Source organism: Schistocerca gregaria, chromosome X (genome assembly GCF_023897955.1).
Source record: "Schistocerca gregaria isolate iqSchGreg1 chromosome X, iqSchGreg1.2, whole genome shotgun sequence".
Lineage (NCBI taxonomy): Eukaryota > Metazoa > Arthropoda > Insecta > Orthoptera > Acrididae > Schistocerca > Schistocerca gregaria.
In genome coordinates, this window is record NC_064931.1 from 188,693,160 (window position 1) to 188,714,304 (window position 21,145).

The following is a 21,145-nucleotide window of genomic DNA, read 5'->3' on the forward strand; positions in this document are numbered from 1 at the left end:
TTATACTTACTTTAAACACCATGAAACTACCAGAGCATGCCAAGGCATGTTACCTACACCTAAGTGTATGGCCTTATGTCCCCAACCCAATTTTCTGTTTCAAATGCCAGCACTTTGGGAAGAAGTCAGTTGTGGTAAGGCCACTCATGAAGCAGTCACTTGTTTGTATCCTTTGAAGTGTCTGAATTGCTCTAGGGATGATCTTGTCGGGAGTAGGGACTGGAGTGTATATCTTGAAGAATGAAATATATAAGAGTTTTAAATTATGACCGAACCACATCCCATTTGGTGAGGCCAAATAGTTGTATGAGGCATTTCTGCCCCCCACACTTGCTACATCCTCTGCTTCTGTTCGTAAATAGCCAGTTCAAAAGACTGATGCTGCTACAGAAATGGAGAATGCTAGTGTCAGCAGTAGTACTGTATGTGTCAATGCACTTGTGCTGCTGACATAATGGAGCTCCCTGGTTCAATCTGGTCCACCACTGCCATTACCAGTTTTGCGGCTGTGGCTCCAAAGCCTCCGCAAGGGGGGGGGGGGGGGGGCAAAAAAAAAGGGGGGGGGGAGTCAAAGGCAGAGATGGGAAGTCTAACAGCGCTGATGTCACTCTCTCTAATGTCTTTCATGATTCATCTTCAGAGATGATGGACATTGATGTTGGCTTGACGCACTGACCTCACTCCAAGACTAAGTTTCCAGCCACTACAGCTGCACTCCACAGCAGAGTGACAGTGTGAAAGGGCTACCTCCATGATAAATGGCTCCTGTGCTATAGTGGAACATTAGTGGTTCGGAACACGTGCAGAGGAACTGAAACTCCTAGAACAGGAACATCCCATGTGCTTGTGTTCATATGAAATGTATTTTAAAGTGTCTGATGCCCCCTCAATAGTGCACACTACTCCTCTGCTCTCCCCCTGGCTACTGGCCTGCATGCAGTTGCAGTTGAAATTCATGTGTGTCAGAGAGTCACTGTTATCTCACTGTACTTACCTCCACATGTGATAGACTATGAGGATCTCACAAATCTTGTAGAACAACTTCTCCGACCATTTCTTCATTGCCTATCATCTTTTGTGGGGCTCAACCTCTCCTTGTCATGTAACTGTATTTCTATGGAATCTTTGGTTACTGAGTCCCAAAATTCGTTTGTACTGCATATTTTCTTTGTGTCCTCAAAATTGAAGATGTGCTTCTCGTCAGTACTATGTTCCGCCACAGCAGATTTGTTGATCTGACCCAAGCGTACATGCCTATTGTGCTCAATGCGGCGCTGTGAGATGCAATGCTGTGTCTGTCGTATATATTGCATCCCACATTCACATCCGATCTTGTACACACCTGGTTCCGTCAGACCTAGGGGATCTTTGGTTGAACCGAGAAGGTCTTTGATTTTTCCTGCTGCACGGAAAACGTCAGAGGACCCGCGTATGGCAAGAATGCACAGCCCATTGCTTCGCCTTCATCTGGTCTCTCTTCTTGTGGTCGGTCTTCAGAGCTCTCCTTATTTCTGTCTCACTGTATCCATTTTTCTTGAAGGTGTCCTTTAGGTGTTGCAATTCTCCTGGCAAACTTTCCTTATCACAGATGGACCTGGCCCTGTGCATTAAGGTGTTGAGTACAGCATTGCGTTGCTCAAGGTGGTGGTAGCCATTGGCGTTAAGATAGAGGTTCGTGTGTGTGGTTTCTTTCTATACACTGCGTGTACCAGTGTGCTGTCCATGTTTCTTGTGATTAGCATATCCAGAAAGGGTAAGCTTCTGTTCTCTTCTATCTCCATGGTAAATTTGATATTTCCATGTATGCTGTTGAGGTGTTGATGGAACTCTAGCAGTTTGTCCCTGCCATGTGGCCATACTACAAAGGTATCGTCAATGTACCTGAAGAAGGCTTTTGGCTTGTGTTTAGCAGTGTCCAGTGATAGCTTTTCGAAGTGCTCCAGGTATAGGTCGGCTATGCCTGGTGCTAGCGGGGAGCCCATAGCTACACCATCTATCTGTTCATAGAACTTCCCACCACACTTGAAATAGGTGGTGGTTAGAACATGGTGAAAGAGCTTGATGATATCCTCCTCAAAGTGTTCTTCGAGTAAAGCTAGGGAGTCTTCTATTGGTACTCGTGTGAATAAGGATGTCACATTAACCCGCTGACATATGGTATTGCTAAGCATTTATCACAGATGCTAAAACCCTTGGTGGCTTACGGTCCACACCATGTGAAAAACTAGGCTGAGTTTGTGAAAGTACTACAGTGAATGCGGCTGGAAAATGAAGACCTACTAGTCAGCTTCGCGCACGCATTCCCTCCACCACCGGACGATCCAAGAGCATCGGGCGATTCCACGGGTGCGTGATTGGCTGGCCGTGGGAAGCGGAGAGTGGTCCAGCAGAGATATAAGCCTGCGACCGACGATATCCTGACACTTCGCCTGAAGACGATGGAGACACATTCCATCGAAACGTTGCTACGAGACGACGACGCTACTCGGCTGACAACCCACGAAGAATATATATATATAAACTATTCCATTTGATGCCCAAGATGTATGAGACAGGCATAATACCCTCAGACCTCAAGAACAGTGTAGTAATTCAAATTCCAAGGAAACCAGATGTGACAGGTTTCAGTATTACCAATATATCAGTTTAACAAGTCTGACTGCAAAATGCAGACATGAATTCTTTTCAGGAGAATGGCTTCAGGGAAGATCAGTTTGAAGTGTGGAGAAATTTAGGAAGATATTAGGCAACACTGACCCCATGGCTTACCTTAGAAGATAGGATAAGAAAAGGCAAACCTATGTTTATAGCAGTTGTAGATCTGGAGGGAGCTTTTGAAAATGTTGACTCAAATACACTCTGAAATTCTGAAGTTATCAAGGATAAAATATGGTAAGCAAAAGGTTACATATAACTTGTACAAAAATCAGATGGCAGTTCCGAGAATCAAGGGGTGTGATAGTGTGAAAGGGAAACACTGGTTGATAAAGGAGTGAGGCAGGGGTTTAGCCTATCCCCAATGCTATTCAGTCTATGCACTGAGCAAGCAGTAAAGGAAACCAAAGAAATTGTTTGGAGAAGGAATTAAAGTTCAGGGAGAGAAAATGAAAACTTTGAGGTTTTGCCAAAGACATTGTAATTATGTCAAAGATAGCAAAGGACTTGCAAGAGCAGTTGAACAGAGTGAACAATGCCTTTAAAAGGTAAAATTAGATGAACAACAACAACGAAATCAAAACAAGGATAATGGAACGTAGTTGAATTAAATCAGGCAGTGCTGAGGGAATTACATTAGGGAGCAATACATTAAAAGTAGACGAGTTTGTTATTTGAGCAGTAAAATAACTAATGATGGTCAAAATAGAGAGGATATAGAACATAGATTGGCAGTGATAAGAAAAGCATTTCTGAAGAAGAGAAATTTTCTAACATCAAATGTAGATTTAATTGTCTGGATGTATCCTTGAATGGGAGTGAAACATGAATGATGATAAGTTCAGAAAAGAAGAGAAAAAAGCTTTTGGAATGTTGTTTTACAGAAGACTGCTGAATATTAGATGGGTAGATCATGTAATCAATGAGACAGCACTGAACAGAAGTGGAGAGAGAATAAATTTGTAGCACAACTTGACTAAAAGAAGGGATTTGTTGATAGAACAGGTTCTGAAACTTCAAGGGATCACCAGTTTAGTACTGGAGGGAAGTGTGGTAAGCAGGTTCAAAAGGGTCCAGGTTGTACTAGTCATTCAGAGATGAAGATGCTTACACAGTGTAAAGTAACATTGAGAACTGCATGAAAGCAGTCTTTGAACTGAAGACAACAACTAAAACTAAAACAATATCACTAGTATTTTATGTTTAGTTCCAACATCCAGTTGTCACCTGACAATGGTGTATGATACTGAAAACTGCTTCGTGCGTATATTTTTTATATTAAAAGGCTGAATACCATAACTCGGCAACCAAACTTGAACTATTCTTCATAAAATAATACCAACCACCCCCCTCCTCCTCCCCCCAGGTGACAAAAATCATGGGACAGTGATATGCACATATGCAAATGATGGTAGTATCGCATACATAAGGTATTAAAGGGCAAGGAATTGATAGAACTGTCATTTGTACTCCGGTGATTCATGAGAAAAGATTTCCAACAGTATAATGGGTACATGATAGAAATTCACAGACTTTGAATGTGAAGTGGCAGTTGGAGCTAGAAGCATGGAACTGTCCATTTTGAAAGTCATGAGGGAATTCAGTATTCAGAGATCCACAGTGTCAAGAGTGTGCTGAGACTACCAAATTTCAGGCATTCCCCCTCAACATGGACGGTGCAGCAGCTGGCAGCCTTCACTTAATGACTGAGAGCAGCAATGTTTCCATAAAGTTGTCAGTGCTAAGGCAATCAACTCTTCATGAAATAACTGCAGAAACAGCACGACATTGCATGTTGTGCCTCCTCTGGTCTCATGACCATATCAGTTGAACCCTCCGTGACTGGAAAACTGTGGTCTCGTCAGATGAGTCCCAATTTCAGTTGTTAAGAGCTGATGGTAGGGTTTAGTGTATGGCACAGACACCACAAAGCCATGGACCCAAGTTGTCAACAAGGCACTATGCTAGCTAATGGCTGCTCCATAATGGCGTGGGCTGTGTTTACACAGAATGGACTGGGTACTCTGGTCCAACTGAACTGCCCATTGATTGAAATGGTTATGTTTGGCTACTTGGTGACCATTTGCAGCCATTCATGACCTTCATGTTCCCAACAAACATTGTCATGTCACCGGGGCACAGTTGTTCGCGATTGGTTTGAAAAACATACTGGACAGTTGGAGTGAATTATTTCGACACCCAGATTTCCTGACACAAATTCCATCAAACATTCATGGTATGTAATCGAGAGGTTACTTGGACAGCTATAGAGGCAGCATGGCTCAATATTTCTGGAAGGGGCTTCCAACGATGTGTCGAGTCCATGCCATGTCAAGTTTTTTCACTACACTGGACAAAAGGAGGTCCAACATGAGATTAGGAGGTATCTCATGACTTTTGTCACCTCAGTGTGTAATTCAAATTTGATTGTAATTTTCCAAACTAAAAAGTTTCTTTATTGTATGTAAACAAAATTTATTATGCAAAGTATGTTTGTTTTTTGTTGACTCAAAGTTTAAATTAATGATGCTATAAACAATTTTCCCCAATATCTAGGATAGTGAATACCAAGACAGCAAAAGTAATTTATTTTAAAATTACTATATATTATCCTTATTTGAATACACAAATACTGACGATGCCAAAGTACTATAGTGTCTGAAGGTCCTGATCATATATTCCTTGCTCAAATGTTGCCCATCAGTACAGAATTATCCTGAAAAGCAGCATCCTTGCTACTGTTGTGGAATGTTGACATTATTAATAATAAGGATAAAAGTACTGGGATATGATTTGCTAAGATTAACTGTTCCGTATCCCAGTACTTCTGTCTACTGTAAATAAACAAATAGCTGTTTTGGTACCAATGTCACAATTACTTATTTGTCCATTTCATTCCATTACATGCTTCTGTAGAACACTGAGTACAAATTGCAAATGCTGAGGCTCCAGTAAATCATTTCACTGAAAGAAAGCAATGGTGCAACAGAATTGACTTGTCTTACAGTTGCTGGAGTATTAAACTTACGCATATGAAGTGTTTCTGCTGAAATGCTGATATCAACTGAGTTATGAATATTGTAATTGCTTCTTATGGTGTACTACAAACCTGTTTATTTCACTGCAGTTCCTCAGTACTGTCATTTACAAAGAGGCTAGACTCATAATTCATAATCTTAATGACTGGGCTGATTCATTATACTTAACTGGATGAAATTAATCATATAATTCCAGTTTCTTTGAGCTACACAGAATTCTGGTAGGCATTTATGTTGATTTTAATTGTATTCCTGAAACTTCAGTTTCAGAAGTTGACTGACGCCTAGACTTTGTGTTAGCTTCACATTTTTATAGCAATTCAGTTCTTTCTTCTTGTTGAAACCGGATAATTATTAGCCATCAATATTCATAATGCTGATTTAAAATATGTTAAGTATTGAGCTGTATTTAAAACAATACTGGAATTTGTAAATAAGAGCTTTCTTTTACTTCAGTATTGCCATTTACATCACCAGTATAAAGAAGGAATAGTAGAAGGCCTAGAACAGAGCCCTGTAGGCCTTTTCAATAAAGAATGATTGGGCTGTGATTGACAGTATGTTACATTTTGTTACATACAGACAAAAAGAAGCAATGCTGCCACAGTCTTAAGTCTGCACCCTTCGTGACATGGGACAAATAACATGGCCAAGCTGTTAATTCTCAATGTCTGACAATTTGTGAAATATGGCAACACTATAGGCTGCGGCAGTTTCTCAAGGAAGTCTTTTCTTCTGTTTCAGTTGTTATGCTCCATCTATGTTCGTGGTCCAGCAGTAAACAATTTGTTGTCTGACAACAATGTCCTGCGGTCAAAATGCTCATTGCTTAAATTTTTTTAGTGCATCTCATCTGAATGCTGAAGTTCTGAGTGTAATAGTAACACAGCTACAATGTATTTCACTTTCTGACACACCAGTAATAACAGTTCCATTCAATATAATGTTTGTGAAAGGTTGTTTGGTGGACCAGCAGCTGCTGTGGCAACCTGCACTCCCTCACCATGCTTTGAAAGCATCAGCTACCGCTCATTGCTTTACAGTTGTTAAGTGGTGCACCATAAAAAATGTTTATGGTTTACCTTTCACGCTTGATACAAGGCGTTTTTTTTTTTTTTTTTTTTTAAATAAGTACCATTTTGAAATTAAAAAAAGATGTGCTAATATATCTCAATAATTTTAGTTTTACATGAAAACCTGTATCTTAATCTACACACTGACACTATTACATTCTGATTGTTGCTTGTTTACATTGTGTACTGAGTGTTTAAGATGCCTCTGATAATCGTGAGTCCCGCCGACTGTGAAGTATGGGCTGTTATAAGATTTCTTAGTGGTAAAGGCCTAAAAGCGATCGATATTCATCGTGAGATCTGTGCAGTTTATGGAGAAAACATTATGAGTGATGGAATGGTAAGAAAGTGAGTAGAGCATTTAAAGATGGCCGCACAAATGTGCATGGTGAACAACGGAGTGGGCGTCCTTCAGTCGTTAATGAAAGTTTGGCGCAGGAAGTGGACAATAAAGTGAGTGAAAACAGACGCTTTATGATTTCCTCCTTGCGGGATGACTTTCCTAATGTTTCTCGTAGTGTTTTGTATGGCATTGTGACTGAGCACTTGAATTACCGAAAATTGTGCACACGTTGGGTACCGAAAATGTTGACGGACGTGCACAAAACCAAATGTTTAGACAGTGCATTGACTTTCCTTGAGCGGTGCCACAATGACAGTGATGATTTCTTAAGCCAAACTGCTATGGGCGATGAAATATGGGTGGCCTATGTCACACCAGAATCAAAACAACAGTCCATGGAAGTTGAGCAAGGGCATCGTTTTGGTGCAAGACAATGCCTGTCCACATGTGGCGAATCAAACCAAAGATCTCATCACATCTTTCTGATGGGAAACTCTAGATCACCTTCCATACAGCCCTGATCTTGCGCACAGTGACTACCATCTGTTCCTGTACTTGAAGATACACCTAGGCGGTCAGCATCTTCAAGACGATGAAAAAGTCAAAACAGTGATGATGTGGTGATAACAAGTCAGGTGGCAGACTTCTATGAGGAGGGTATTCTAAAATTGGTACAACATTATGACAAGTGCCTCAATATTGGCGGAAATTATGTAGAAAAGTAGATTAAGATACAGACTTTCATGTAGAAATAAAATTATTGAGATATCTTAGCATGTCTTTTTTAATTTCAAAATGGTACTTACTTAAAAAACACGCCCCATAGTAACAAAGGCAGATGCCATACTTTTATACTGTGAGTAATGTATTAAACTAATATGTGAGACATGAATATGGATGAAAATTAATTTTATAGTTTGTGATCCGATCAGAATACCTCACTGTGTTGTTTAATGTTGTTGTTAATGCTTTGTATCTCCTTCCTTTTCCTGTTAGAACCAATTCTCCAAGCAATTTTTCATTGGCAATTCTCATGTTTCATCAAACCATAATGAGTAAGGTCTCACTGTGAATGTATGCGGTAAACTGTGTGAATCTCTTACAGTGCATGCTCTGTAGCAATGCAGGCACTCTGCACATTTTGAGGTCCATGAATGAATTCATGGAGAACATAACACTGGCCAAAAGTGATATTTAATGTATTGAATTAGATTAAAACCAACAAAATCGAAGGTAGCAGAGTGGAAGGAAATTGCTAATGCCAGTGTAAGCAAACATCTACAAATGTGTCTGATTGCTGTTAAACAGATGTAGCACAGAGGATATGTATTCACTTCAACTATTTCCCTGACATATGGATCCTATTTTCTGTTGACAGTAAAGTCAAAGTTCTTCAGGTATGTTTGTGCAGTGAAGAAGCTTGGTATTCATAAATCAGATATCTATGACCATTAACAAGGCTTACCGAGTTGAGCTCCTGCAAAGACTTAATGTGTAAAGGTTTTCTTCAGATTTTGTTAAAGAATTTCTTCTAATAGTTTGCAGCTCCACTGAATAGAACCAAAAATAAAAATCTAGTGGGCACTGTTCTACACTGCTATTAGAGCTGATAACTCTCACTGCCCTTGCATCACAAAATGTATCGAACCACCGATTTAACGAGATGCTGCTAATAGCTGGTGTCTTGCATTGCAATCTAGATTGCTGAAATTCATACCACATTATTAAAGATCATAAAGATTATAACATTATTATAGGTACATGTTTGTTGCAGTACTAAAAGTCACAAAGTGATGTGACAGATAAAATGCGGCAGCGAGTATCAGCATGTCGCAAATAGAATAACACATAACTAAAACATATAACATGTTGTGCTGATGTTCCGGCATACTTAGTGTACACTGACACAGTGTCAAACTTATATGTGGTAAAAGTTGTTACCTATGTGAAGTAAGACATCCTTGAATTCCAAAAATTAAATGTTCTGTCTCAGTGACTCATCTCACATGAGGATTATGCAGCATAACTCATTGCAGTGAAAATGTAGTGCCAAGTGAATTTAGTGGATCAAAAGTAAATGCACTGTCACAGGATTGCCAAATATCTGTAACCACATTGGCTAGTTTTAGCTGAGCAAGGGGCAGCTATGTTGCTTGTCTTGCAGGGCTCTCAGAGGGGAGGCATGAGTGCATTCAGTTTTTATACAGCGTTATCCCTTGATATATCCTAAGATTGCATTTCAGGTCATCAGTAATTAAGGCATTCAATTACAATGAAATGAACACCCTTAGCTGCTTACATGCGTTGACATACGTCAACGGGGACAGATGAAAATGTGTGCCCCGACCGGGACTCGAACCCAGGATCACTTGCTTACATGGCAGACGTTCTGTCCATCTGAGCCACCGAGTACACAGAGGCTAGCATGATTGCAGGGATTTATCTCTGGTACTTCTCCCGTGAAACCCACATTCTCAACGTGTTGTCCCACACTACATTCGTAGTGTCCCTGCCCATTATACTCATTACTCGTGGCACGTTGCCAATTCTCGTAAGAGTTCGGGCACTGTTTGTGCATTCGCACAGAAGAAGAAGGTGGTCAAGTGGCTGGTGAGCCTTAACTACATATATATTAAGATGGTATCTGTTCTTTCGGACATGCCTGATTAAGGTATCAGTTATATTTAATCTAGAATTTCCGGTATGGGAGGGGGACTATTAACGCCCAAAGCTAGTGATATCAGTTTCATTTGGTTAAAGCAACAGTTGAGATCACAATAACATTTGTTTATTATGACCAGTTTCAGTTTATGTTAAAGCCATCTTCAAATTTGTTGGCCCCTATGGCTGGTGCTTGCGGCTCCTCATTTTTTCACATGATACTAGTGTACAATCTCACGGTATCAGCCCTGGGGGAACAAAAAATCTAAGGATGGCTGTAACACAAGCCGAAACCAGGCAATCAAAAAATTTTATTGCAATCTAGGCTACTGTTTTAAGTATAGCACTGGATCACTGCACTCCACAGACAATTTTGTCTAAATTTATGATATTAGTTTCCACTCGGACAGCATACAACATGTGAAATATTGAGGTATGTAATATTCCATCATAATTACAATTTCCCCAAAATACAAACAAATAAAACTAATACTTTGATAGTTTGCACTGAAAACTTGTTTCAGTGGAATAAAAAGTAAGTGGAAATCTCCGCTCCCCCACATCATCAAGCAGTAGGATACCAAACACTTTGCACCTCAAAATCAACTGTGTCTGCATGCAGATTTGTACCACATACAAATAGAATAACTTGCTTGTTCATTGCTTTCATAATGTTCCCTTCTTGCTATGTCCCTAAATGATGGATAGTATCAAAGTTTTGTTGCTTGGCACTCGTAAAGCAAACCATTATGCCTGCTCCCACGAGATATTGGACTGAGATTGCCAGAAGGCTTAAGAATTGTACTCAAAGTGAATGTTGCAAGTGAAACGTGCACTTGATTACCTGGAATTCCCATGTTGGTTTACGTAATTGTGTAAATAAAAGCAATGAGAAACCCTAATTTATCTGTTGCCATAACTCATTCAGATAGCAGCAGAACAAAATTATCAAACATAATCTTCCATTTACAGCTGTAACACTATAACCAGCAACTGAGCCAATAGTAAACAGTAGTTTTGGTGAAAAATTCAGTGTTACCTGTAGCAGTGGGAGAGGTCCTACTACATACTTAACTGTTAAGTAATATACTGCAACACGAATTTGTGTGTGATCACCATGTTAAACCAACAGACATTGTCGAAAAGTTCTGCTTGTGTCACCAGCTTGCTATTGTCATCTTTTATTGTTGGGCTTTTCCCACTGCTCTGGAATTGAGATGTTGAGGTGAATGTTGTATTGTGTGTTGGAAAACATCTTCCCATTCTTCTAGATTCACTAGTGATGTATACTGGTATCAAACAGGGGTAGGCAAGAAATGAATAACATAAATAATAGTTTTAACAACAAACTAATACTGTATAATGAATGGTCATTTCAAGCATAAGCTACCCCTACTCTCACCTCTGATGTTGCGAGCTATCTACTTCAGCTGCAATTATAACAATGAGAGAGGGTTTACTGCAGCAGTGCCTTGTCCTCATATTTGTAAAGTATTCATTTTCTGAAATGGTAGCTGCTTTTGAAACTGGTTCCAAATTTGCTGCAAAAACTGCCTTCTCACATCCTTTTGCTGCTATTTTAACTGAGCTGCTAACTGTCACAAGTAAGTGATGAATATTAACCCACCATGTCATAAGTCTTTTAGCAACCTCACAGGAGTAGCCATAGTTGTCTGCTTCATGGATACAAACTTACATCACCGAAGAAACAAGAGAAAGTCTCTGAAAAGATTCAAAGCAACTGTCAGTGACAAGAATCTGTATATTGTTCATAATCTCTGTATCAAACAAGGTGCAACAACTGACTCTACTGTCAGTGACAAAATTTTTTTTTGTTCTTCACATAGTACCCATATATCTGGGAAATAGTTACGAAATGAACATAGTTCCTTTGTGCTCGATCTGTGTAACAGCAATTAGGCACACCCATAGACATTTGCTGACACTGGCATTAGCAATTTCCTTCCACACTGGAAGCTTCAGTTTTGTTCATTTAAGTGTAATTAAATATCGTAAATATTACTTTTGATCAGCGTTAAGTTCTCCATGATTCCATACATGCACCTCAAAATATGCAGCATGCCTTCATTGCTATAGAGAATGCACTGCAAGGTATTACACAGTTAGTTGCACACATTTACTGTAAGAATCAAAGAATGACAGTAAAACCCATTACACCACATTTACTCACTGTGACCTCACAAAAAGATAAGGATTCCCAACGAAAAATTGCATGATGAGTTGCTTCTTAAAAAAAAAAAAAAAAAAAAAAAAAAAAAAAAAAAAAAAAAAAAAAAAGAGGAGATGTTGTTATTAATGTTTGTCCGCAGCTCGTGGTCGTGCGGTAGCGTTCTTGCTTCCCGTGCCCGGGTTCCCGGGTTTGATTCCCGGTAGGGTCAGGGATTTTTTCCGCCTCGTGATGACTGGGTGTTGTGTGATGTCCTTAGGTTTGTTAGGTTTAAGTTGTTCTAAGTTCTAGGGGACTGATGACCGTAGAAGTTAATTCCCATAGTGCTCAGAGCCATTTGAACCATTATTAATGTTAAACAACTTAGTGAGGTATTCTGTTTGGATCACAAAATATAAAATTAAATTTTGAACCGTACTCATGTTTTGCATATTGGTGTAATACAATACTCACCATATAAAAGTGGGTCGTCTACCTCCATTACTGTTGGGCATGGAATGCAAATCATAGACACTTTTTGTGGAGCATCATTCAACAACAATAAAGTGAGGAACAGTATCTGACACTATTGACACAGGGTGAAGGAGTTTAGGTCTGCTGTGGCAGCTGCTGCCGCCAGGTGCTAGAAAGTGTGGTCCTGGAGAGGCCTGACACATGGGCATTCTAAGGCAGACAGTCCATCAAGAAATCTGTTTCAAAAATGTTATTGGATGGAGCTGTTATTATGGATGTGTCAGAAAATGAAATACATTGTACCTGTTCTTCCATTAAACTCAGCACCACAGCATTCAGACAAAAGGCGCTATAAAAAATTTAGGCGACGAGGGTTTCGACCACATGACATTGCAGTCAAATGACACATTGTCTACCACTAGATCTGTGTGTAGACAGAGAACAACTTCAATAGGAGACAAGAGTTCCTTAAGAAGCTGCCACTGCTTACAGTGTTTCCAGATTGTGTACAGACAGCCAGACAGAGAGAATTATCAGAGTGGGCATGTCACAGCTGGTGCAGCCTTGGAATCTGTGGGAGCTGACTGCCGGCCACGTTTTATGTCAAAGTGTGTACAGTGACAAATCTTTCCATTTTAATCTGTACCATCAGAATACATGGTGTGAGATATGAACAGTATACTATAAACAATATTGTCTTCAGCAACCAAGAATTACCATTACTCAGAAACTGTGTCACATGGCTGTTATGGTACTGATATTTAAATAGTGTATCTAATTAAATTACTTTCATAGTAATTAATTTTTGGGCATTTTTCAGAATACAAATGTGCTTTCTGCTGTCCTGCTGCTCATAAAGGAACTTGATTATGCCAGCTTAGAAGTCTTGGAAAATGCTGTAAGATCACGAATAAATGAATTTGAGAACTGACTGCAGAAAAACTGGCTGATACCCTTCTGTGTCTTTGTGTCTGTTGTAAACTGGTATGTAGAATATGGAAAGATAGCACTCACTCAAAATGAGGCAGTCAGAGCTGGCTATAATGTACAAAAATATGAGAGACAATACATGTACATCACTTTATTAAGTGTGACCTCTTAGGAAATTTTAGTTGCAAGCACAAATGGCTCTTAGTTGCTTCTTACTCCTAATACATTTAAAACAATCAGTGGACTCTTTCCATATTCTTTGTGTTCATTGTTCAAAAATTTTGTTTTCTGTACTCATCTGTTATTTTTTATTTTAAAAGGTCATAGTTACTGTTACCATTGTTAACATGCTGACAGTTAGCAGTGCTGTTTTTCATTCTGTGTTAAAACTCGGGCTGCTGTAATTGATACTCATATTTATTGACAGTTGTCACAATTTTTTGTTGTTGTTAATATTCCCACTACTGTAACTTGTAGTGATATATTAGAAATAATTTTTAACAGTAACAGTGCTACTTATCTGTGTTTATGAATCTTTGGAAGAAAATATTTTATTTTGACTGAAGTAAAAGCAATGAAATTTTGAGTTGCAACAGACATTGGTAGCTATTTATCATGTTTGTTCACGTCAGCGCTTTATAAAGTTTTTTTCTAAACTTTTTGTGTTATGTTGGTAAGTTCATCTTCTCTGTGGCCACTAGATATTTTTTTATCTACTAGCCATCATGAATATATAAACAAGAAAATACAATTGGAAGCATTAAAATTTGTCAGCTGTACTGACTTGATAACAAGGAGAAGAGCTATTTAGTAGTTCTCTCATTATTGGTAAATAAGTCACTGGTTGATGAATAATACATGTATCTATACTGTTTTGAGTTTAATCTGCAACAAGCACATTTTCTGTAAATCAGTTGTGTGATTTTAATTTGGTGAAGATGGGAAATATGAAATTTTCTGTTCAAAGTGATGAAAATACTTTAAACATCCTTTGGTTAAAAGATATGTTTTCATAAAATATAACAAGGACACAATTTTAAGTGTCATTAAATAGAAACTTTTTCAATATTTGTAGATTGTGTGCTGGCATTGGATTTCTCCTTTCCACTTCTTAATTCCCATCTTTATTCGTAATATCCATTGAATGATGCTTTGCACACATTTGTTACAAGTATTTACTTTATATGATAAAACATTAAACCCAAACTTCTGTTCTGGTAAAGATATTTCACTTGTAATGACTGGTTACATTGTTGGTGCTTGCTGTTTGCCACGTGATCCACATACCTGGCCATGGCCAGTGTAGTTTCCCCTGTCCTATTTAATCATATCATTAATCAACTTGTCATAGGTCTGTTACTAGAATCAGAGAATCAACATACAGTTTACCTAGGTTATGCAAGAGATTGTGCTGATTTAGAATGGAAGAAAGTCTTAATTCTTTATTACCCAGCCTCACTATTTTGATACTCGAGGAGCAAATAAATAAGTTTCAGTATCTCCCAGATAATTTACAGCTTTAATGTTAGAAACTGCATCTGTTGCATTATTTTTCTGGAAGGAATTTATATGTGAGGAACAAAATAGCCACTAATAAATGAAAAAACTTTGTTTTGATTTTAAAACTCAAAACAGATAGAATAATCAGAATTTCAAAAATTTAATAATAATATCACGTAAAACACTATTTAAAGTGTATTGTACTAATTGAATACTCAAGGAAATGAAAATGATTTGTAGGAAAAAATGTGAAGAATTTTTGGACAAGTTCATGTAATGACACAATTACTTTGATGTTTTCATTTTGTAACACTTTCCTGCAAGATTGGAAAAGTTGTGTTTATTGTGCTGTAATTCCCATGTGTGCAACTGAGAATTTTAATTAGTTGAGAGGAAACATACCCATTTGGGACAAGTAATTTCTATACTGGAGATAACTGCAGTTATGCTGTACATATTTTGTGTATGTATATGGCTTATACTTTTAATTCCGTCATCATAAAGGTTGAAAGCATACAATTAATTCCACATTAGAATTCCAGAGATTCCTCACCTCTAATCTGGTTTTGTCTTCCGTACTCAAATACTTTGGCAATGAAGCCAACATGCGGCTGGTCCTCCCTCGGGCGGGCGTGCGTGCGTGCGTGCGTGCGTGTCTGTGTGTGTGTGTGTGTGTGTGTGTGTGTGTGTGTGTGTGTAAGCTTAAAGCTTAGGGACTGATGACCTTAGCAGTTAAGTCCCCTAAGATTACACACACACACACACACACACACACACACACACACACACACACACACACACACACAAAAGCCAACATGGCTATGGACTACATACGTATTAATGACCTTGATAAACCAATCCTTATGTTGCTGTTGTATCCTCTAACAAGAGCTCCACCACTGTGGTCATGAAATTCTGAAAGCTCCATAGATCTATATCAACTTGTTGTCTCCCTACTAGTCCCCCTATTGTTTAGCACAAGCTCCCATAGAAAGGCCTTCTGCCTTGATTTATCATCATCTCCCACCAAATGTTTGCAGCATTGCTTTTACATCCAAGTCAATAATAAGCCTAATCCCCACCTTTCTACTGTTACTGTTCCATTACAAATAGACTCTTTGCTTGTCACTTTGAATGTTATGACTCCAGTCACCATCTTAAGTGCCTGTGGCCTTGCTGTCATGGAAGAATACCTTCCCCAGCATCCTTCTGACACCAAACCCAAGACATCCATCCTAATCCTTTCAGTGAGAAAGCTAAATGTACAAAAATAAATCTCTGGAAATGCTATGGGAACTCAATTGCCCTCTTCCTATGGCAAACTGTTAATGGGTAACTTAAAGGAATCCTTCCTGTTCATTCAACATCTTAAACACCCCATGAGAGGCTCAGTGTCACTGATACCATCACCATCATCATCATCATCATCATCATCTAGACCTGTGACAACTACAGCCTCAGCTCTTTCTTCCACAACCTCAACATTTAGTCCCAAAATCCCTTCGGCTGTTCTTTATCAACTTAGTGAGCTACATTTGTAGCAGTTGATCTTCTCTTCTCTAATGCCCTCATAATAAATCACATATCAAAGTGGCGCATTAAGATGCAGGGTTCACTTTCAGGAGACACAAAGTTCATATCCTGATTTATGCTTTCTACAGATTTCCTAAATTGCTTAAGGAAAATGCCGGGGTGATTCCCTTGAAAAGAACTCCACTGATTTTCTTTTCTATCATCCTCAATCTAAACTTGTGTTCCAGGTCTAGTGACATCATCATCAAAATAGAATTAATATCTCTTACTTTCATAAAAACCTCAATTCCCATGAACTGTTCTAACCACCAACAGTAGCCCCATGTTGACAGTTGTCAGCTATTCCACATCAAGAATCCATCCCAGCAGCGACTGGCAAATCTAGAAACTCTATCTACAGTGGGAACCTTTAGTTAAGCAACTATGCTGACAACTTCTCCAGAGCTTTGATGAACAGACAATACACTGCGCAGCTAGTTCATAAATATATATCTCTTGAAATTTCTAATAGGACACCATAAACCGCATTGCCACAGTGAATCAGCCTCCAACCATTACTTCCTTTCCAGTTCTTAAAAACCTTGTCACATCCTTCACCAGACCTTAGACTATCTCACATTGTGCTTTGAGGTAAGGGGTATTCTACACTCATCCATAACAGTAATATCCATTCAGCTGTCCAACCTATCCAGTATCCTAAACAACTACATCATCCCTGATACCAATCCTGCACATCGAAAGACATTCCTCTGCAGACAAATCATATCAAAGACCTTTACCACACATTACCACCAACTGCAGTCCACACACTGGCATTCCATCTTCAATAGAAAATCAGGCCATATGTGAAGATACCTACATTATATAGGAACTATGCTGCAATTACCATGCAGTGTTCTGTGTCGGGGATGGCCAAGAACTCTGCTAATATGTGGCTCTCTCTTTCCTGATCACACATTCCACCATTACTATGCCCTGCTTTCTGAGCCTAAAAATAAAGGAACTTTGAATGCACTGCATTAGATGGCAATGCAGTCACGTAAGCAAACAGTCTCTATAACAACTCAAAAACAGATGAGAGACTGGCAGTGTCCTGAAATATTTAGAAAACTGTTCTTGTAATTCTTTCAATGCCAATTTTTTTTAAATTCGGTTCTTTCTTTCCTTTCTCCTCCAGAATTCAACAATTGCAGGTCTTAAATTGGAATATCATTCCAGGGATGCCACTTGTCTGAAACAAAGTACTTCACAATAGTATATAACATCACAATACTCTTTGTTCAGGTCTGTCAAAAACTGTAGAAATTGAGGCTGTAATAATGTGTGTGATTTCAGAAAATGTGCTCTTAATACAACCAGTTTCATGATGTAATCCACGCATGCAAATTTAGCACATAGTGGTTTTTGATGTGCACAACAATTAGTTCCAGAAAAATTGTGTGTTGGTTATTGTAATTTTTTGCTCTTTCATTGGTGACTAAATTCTTTGTGCTTGGGGTTCTTTCTAAAGCACATTTATGGTATGCATTGACTATTCAACTGCTTAATTGATATTGAGAATTCTGGTGCTTCATTTTGTAACAGAACTGTGATTGCCATTCATAAAAGGTTTGTGATGATAAATTGCTAGATTGCCTCCTTTTGTGCAAACCGTCATTAGAACTGTGAACTTCCTTTATAACATAAACAAATAGTGGAGGATAGACAGTGCTGGCACTAAGATCCTGCCAAACTGTAGATAGTAAGAACTTTTGACTTGTGTCCTTTCATTCCAATTGGTGGGACATAAGGCTTTGTTGAAGCATCACCAGCAGTCTCTGTTTTGTATCATTGCCCTTGTCTCTCCACACATTTGTCCTGCTTTTGTTGTCTCTGTTTCCACTGACCTCCTCCATGCTAACCTCGGTCTTCATTTTCTGTGATAGTGCTGGTGATCTCAATGTAAGGCTTGTCTCTCTCTTGCCTTCTGACTTATGCACAATTTGTCTAACCTACTTCCATTTCCTTGCCTTCAGATATTTGTGCAAAGGATTTTTGTTAGTATGGTTCCACTGCTCTTCATTGAATATTGCATTTGGCCAAAATTCTGTCAAGATTCTTTGTAAGCACTGGTCTGTAAAAGTCTCTGTTTTCTTGGTAACTGATTTTTGTCACAGAGTTCACACATATACAACAACATTGATTTTATGTTGCTGTTGTATACTGAAGTTTTATTCTCAGGAAGTCTTATTGCTTTTTGAAATGGGATGCAATTGGATGAATGCTTCATTTTTAAGGTTCTGTACCTCAGTCGGTAGAAGCAGATTTCTTATAGGATCAGTTTGTTGTCTGTCTGTCTGTCTGTCTGTCTGTCTGACTGACTGTTCTGTCCCCTTTTTCTCAGGTAGGAGTAAATGTATCAAGTTGAAATTCATGTCATGTACTATGGTCTAATGTCCCTTGGTGTTGTTAAACATTTAATCTTCTACATCAATGCAGTCAAAAGAAATGGCCATTTATGTCACATACTTTGATATACACAAATGTGCCCCTCAAAATGTGCAGGATATTTCCAATTAACCTAGAATCATGCAATTTGCCAGGAAGCAAGGTCTCTACATCTACATCTACAGCCATACTCCGCAAGCCACCTGACAGTGTGTGGCATAAGGTACTTTGAGTACCTCTATCAGTTCTCCTTTCTATTCCAGTCTTGTATTGTTCGTGGAAAGAAAGATTGTCAGTATGCCTATGTGTGGACTCTAATCTCTCTGATTCTATCCTCATGGTCTATTCGTGATATGAGGTATACCTTCGCAGTGAAGGTATGTTCTCGAAACTTCAACAAAAGCCTGTACCGAGCTACTGAGCGTCTCTTCTACTGTTTCACAGTACAAATAAAGGGTGAGGGGAATCCAAAAATTGTTAAATTGTAGTTATATCACATAAGAAATACCTTTTTGCCATAAATCACCTGCTCTTTTCTTTTTGTATGTCCGGACTAATCTCAGGAACTGCTGTAGACATTATGATACAGCTTTTCTTTATAGTAGACTGATTTATGAAGAAACTTTGCATATATAATGTATAAATATTTTGCATATATAATGTATAAATATTTCATTGCAAATTAGCTCAACTATGAGGAATCGGTCAACCACCTCTGTGGAAACTTCATTATTGCCATTTGCTGATAAATTTTAAGTGAGCATGTTAATACAACTTCAGAATTAATAACATAAATGAAAAAATACAATAGCAAATGTGAAATTATGCAAAAAATTTAAACTTACAACTTAAAACATTCTCGAAAGTATTTTAATTCCTGGGACTGGTATCTTGCCAGTATTGATATCAATAACAGGTAAAATTCATAGTGATTCTTGATTCCTGGGATGGATGAGATATACATATACATATATGAGCTTATACAGAACCCTCAGAACATGTGGCTCCTCCAGTTTTAATTATAGCGCTTCAGAAATACATGAAGTCACCAACGACATCTCCATTCCTCCCATTTATTTTACATTTTCTATCAATAGTCATATTTAGCCATAGAGATTTGGTCTTTCCTACATTTATAATAAGTTCCACCCTTCCTGTCTGTTCTTGCAAATCTTTCAGTTTATCTTTAATGTGCCTGCAGTTTTGAGAGAGGAGATATGCATCATCAGCAGAATCAATGTCATCTAGTTGGTCTCTGGTGCTCCAGCTTATTTCCGCTCTCTCTCTCTCTCTCTCTCTCTCTCTCTCTCTCTCTCTCTCTCTCTCTCTCTCTTTCTTCTTCTTCTTCTTCTTTTTATTTTATTTTATTTTATTTTTTTACTTCATCCATAACAATTAAGAAGACAGATGGAGAGAGAACACACATCTGTTTTACCACAGACTTCATGTTAATAGAGTTCAGTTTCTGTAGGTGCATTACTTTGCAGGAGTATCCACCATACATTTCCTGCATTATTATATAGTTTGACATGGTTTTCCACAGGTATCTTCTGGACACAATTAAACACCTTTTCATAGTCAAGGAACACTAGATATGGACTAGCCACATATCCCATACATTGTTAGAGGATGATTTACAGTGTATTAATCTGATGTAAACGGTATGGATTTCTACAAATGCCAGCTTATTCCCTTTGAAAGCATATTTCAAGGTAGTCTTGCATTCTATTTAGGATTATTAGTGACAGAAATTTACTAGGAATGGATAACATGACCCCTCTCCAGTTATTGCAATATGTCATCCCCCTTGTTTGTAAGTTTACTAAGATGCCTGTCACTCATTCTTGTGGCATTTCTTCCCTACTCCAGATCCTCTCAAGCAGAGGGTACAACAGATCTTTTGTTGTTGACAGGTTTTCTTTTAGCAGTTCTCATGAAATATTTTCTGAGCCTGGAATCCTACCACACTCTGTTTGCTTTAGGAAAACTCTGATGTCCTCTCTGCCACACACTGCACCCTTGATTCTTCTGGTACTTCATATTCGTCTACATTCTCATGTTCAATTACATTTTCATGTTCTTCTATTGTCTGCTGTTTTTCCTGTCTGTACCTTTTCAAAATGATTATGGCATTCTTCCAGCTGTTCAGTTTCATTTTTCAGCTAAGGTCTTGCCTTGCTTTTCACTGAGCAGGTTATTGGTCCCTTCCTTTCTCGCATTCTTGCGGTCTCAGTTCTACTCTAAACTCCTGTTTGACCTTAGGGCCCCTTGCCTTTGAGGTATCAAACCACTTGTTTTGGGAATCAGTTTTTTTCATTTATAGCTATGATTTTAAAGTGCACTT

At 38.5% G+C, this 21,145-nt stretch overlaps 1 protein-coding gene across 3 annotated transcripts in view; it reads left to right on the forward strand.

Annotated features, from left to right (window-relative positions):
- LOC126298476 (dynein axonemal assembly factor 11-like) overlaps positions 1 to 21,145 on the forward strand; it is a 307,265-nt gene that overhangs the window by 255,208 nt on the left and 30,912 nt on the right. Inside the window, exon 11 of one of the 3 annotated variants that reach the window (XM_049989810.1) lies at positions 13,232 to 15,568. The exons of 1 other annotated variant lie outside the window; for it this stretch is intronic. In XM_049989810.1, the coding sequence (XP_049845767.1) occupies positions 13,232 to 13,342 (111 nt within the window). In that variant the 3' untranslated portion in view covers positions 13,343 to 15,568. Of the gene's footprint in view, positions 1 to 13,231; positions 15,569 to 21,145 lie in introns of those variants that run through there. One more of the 3 variants, XM_049989812.1, reaches the window with a different exon arrangement.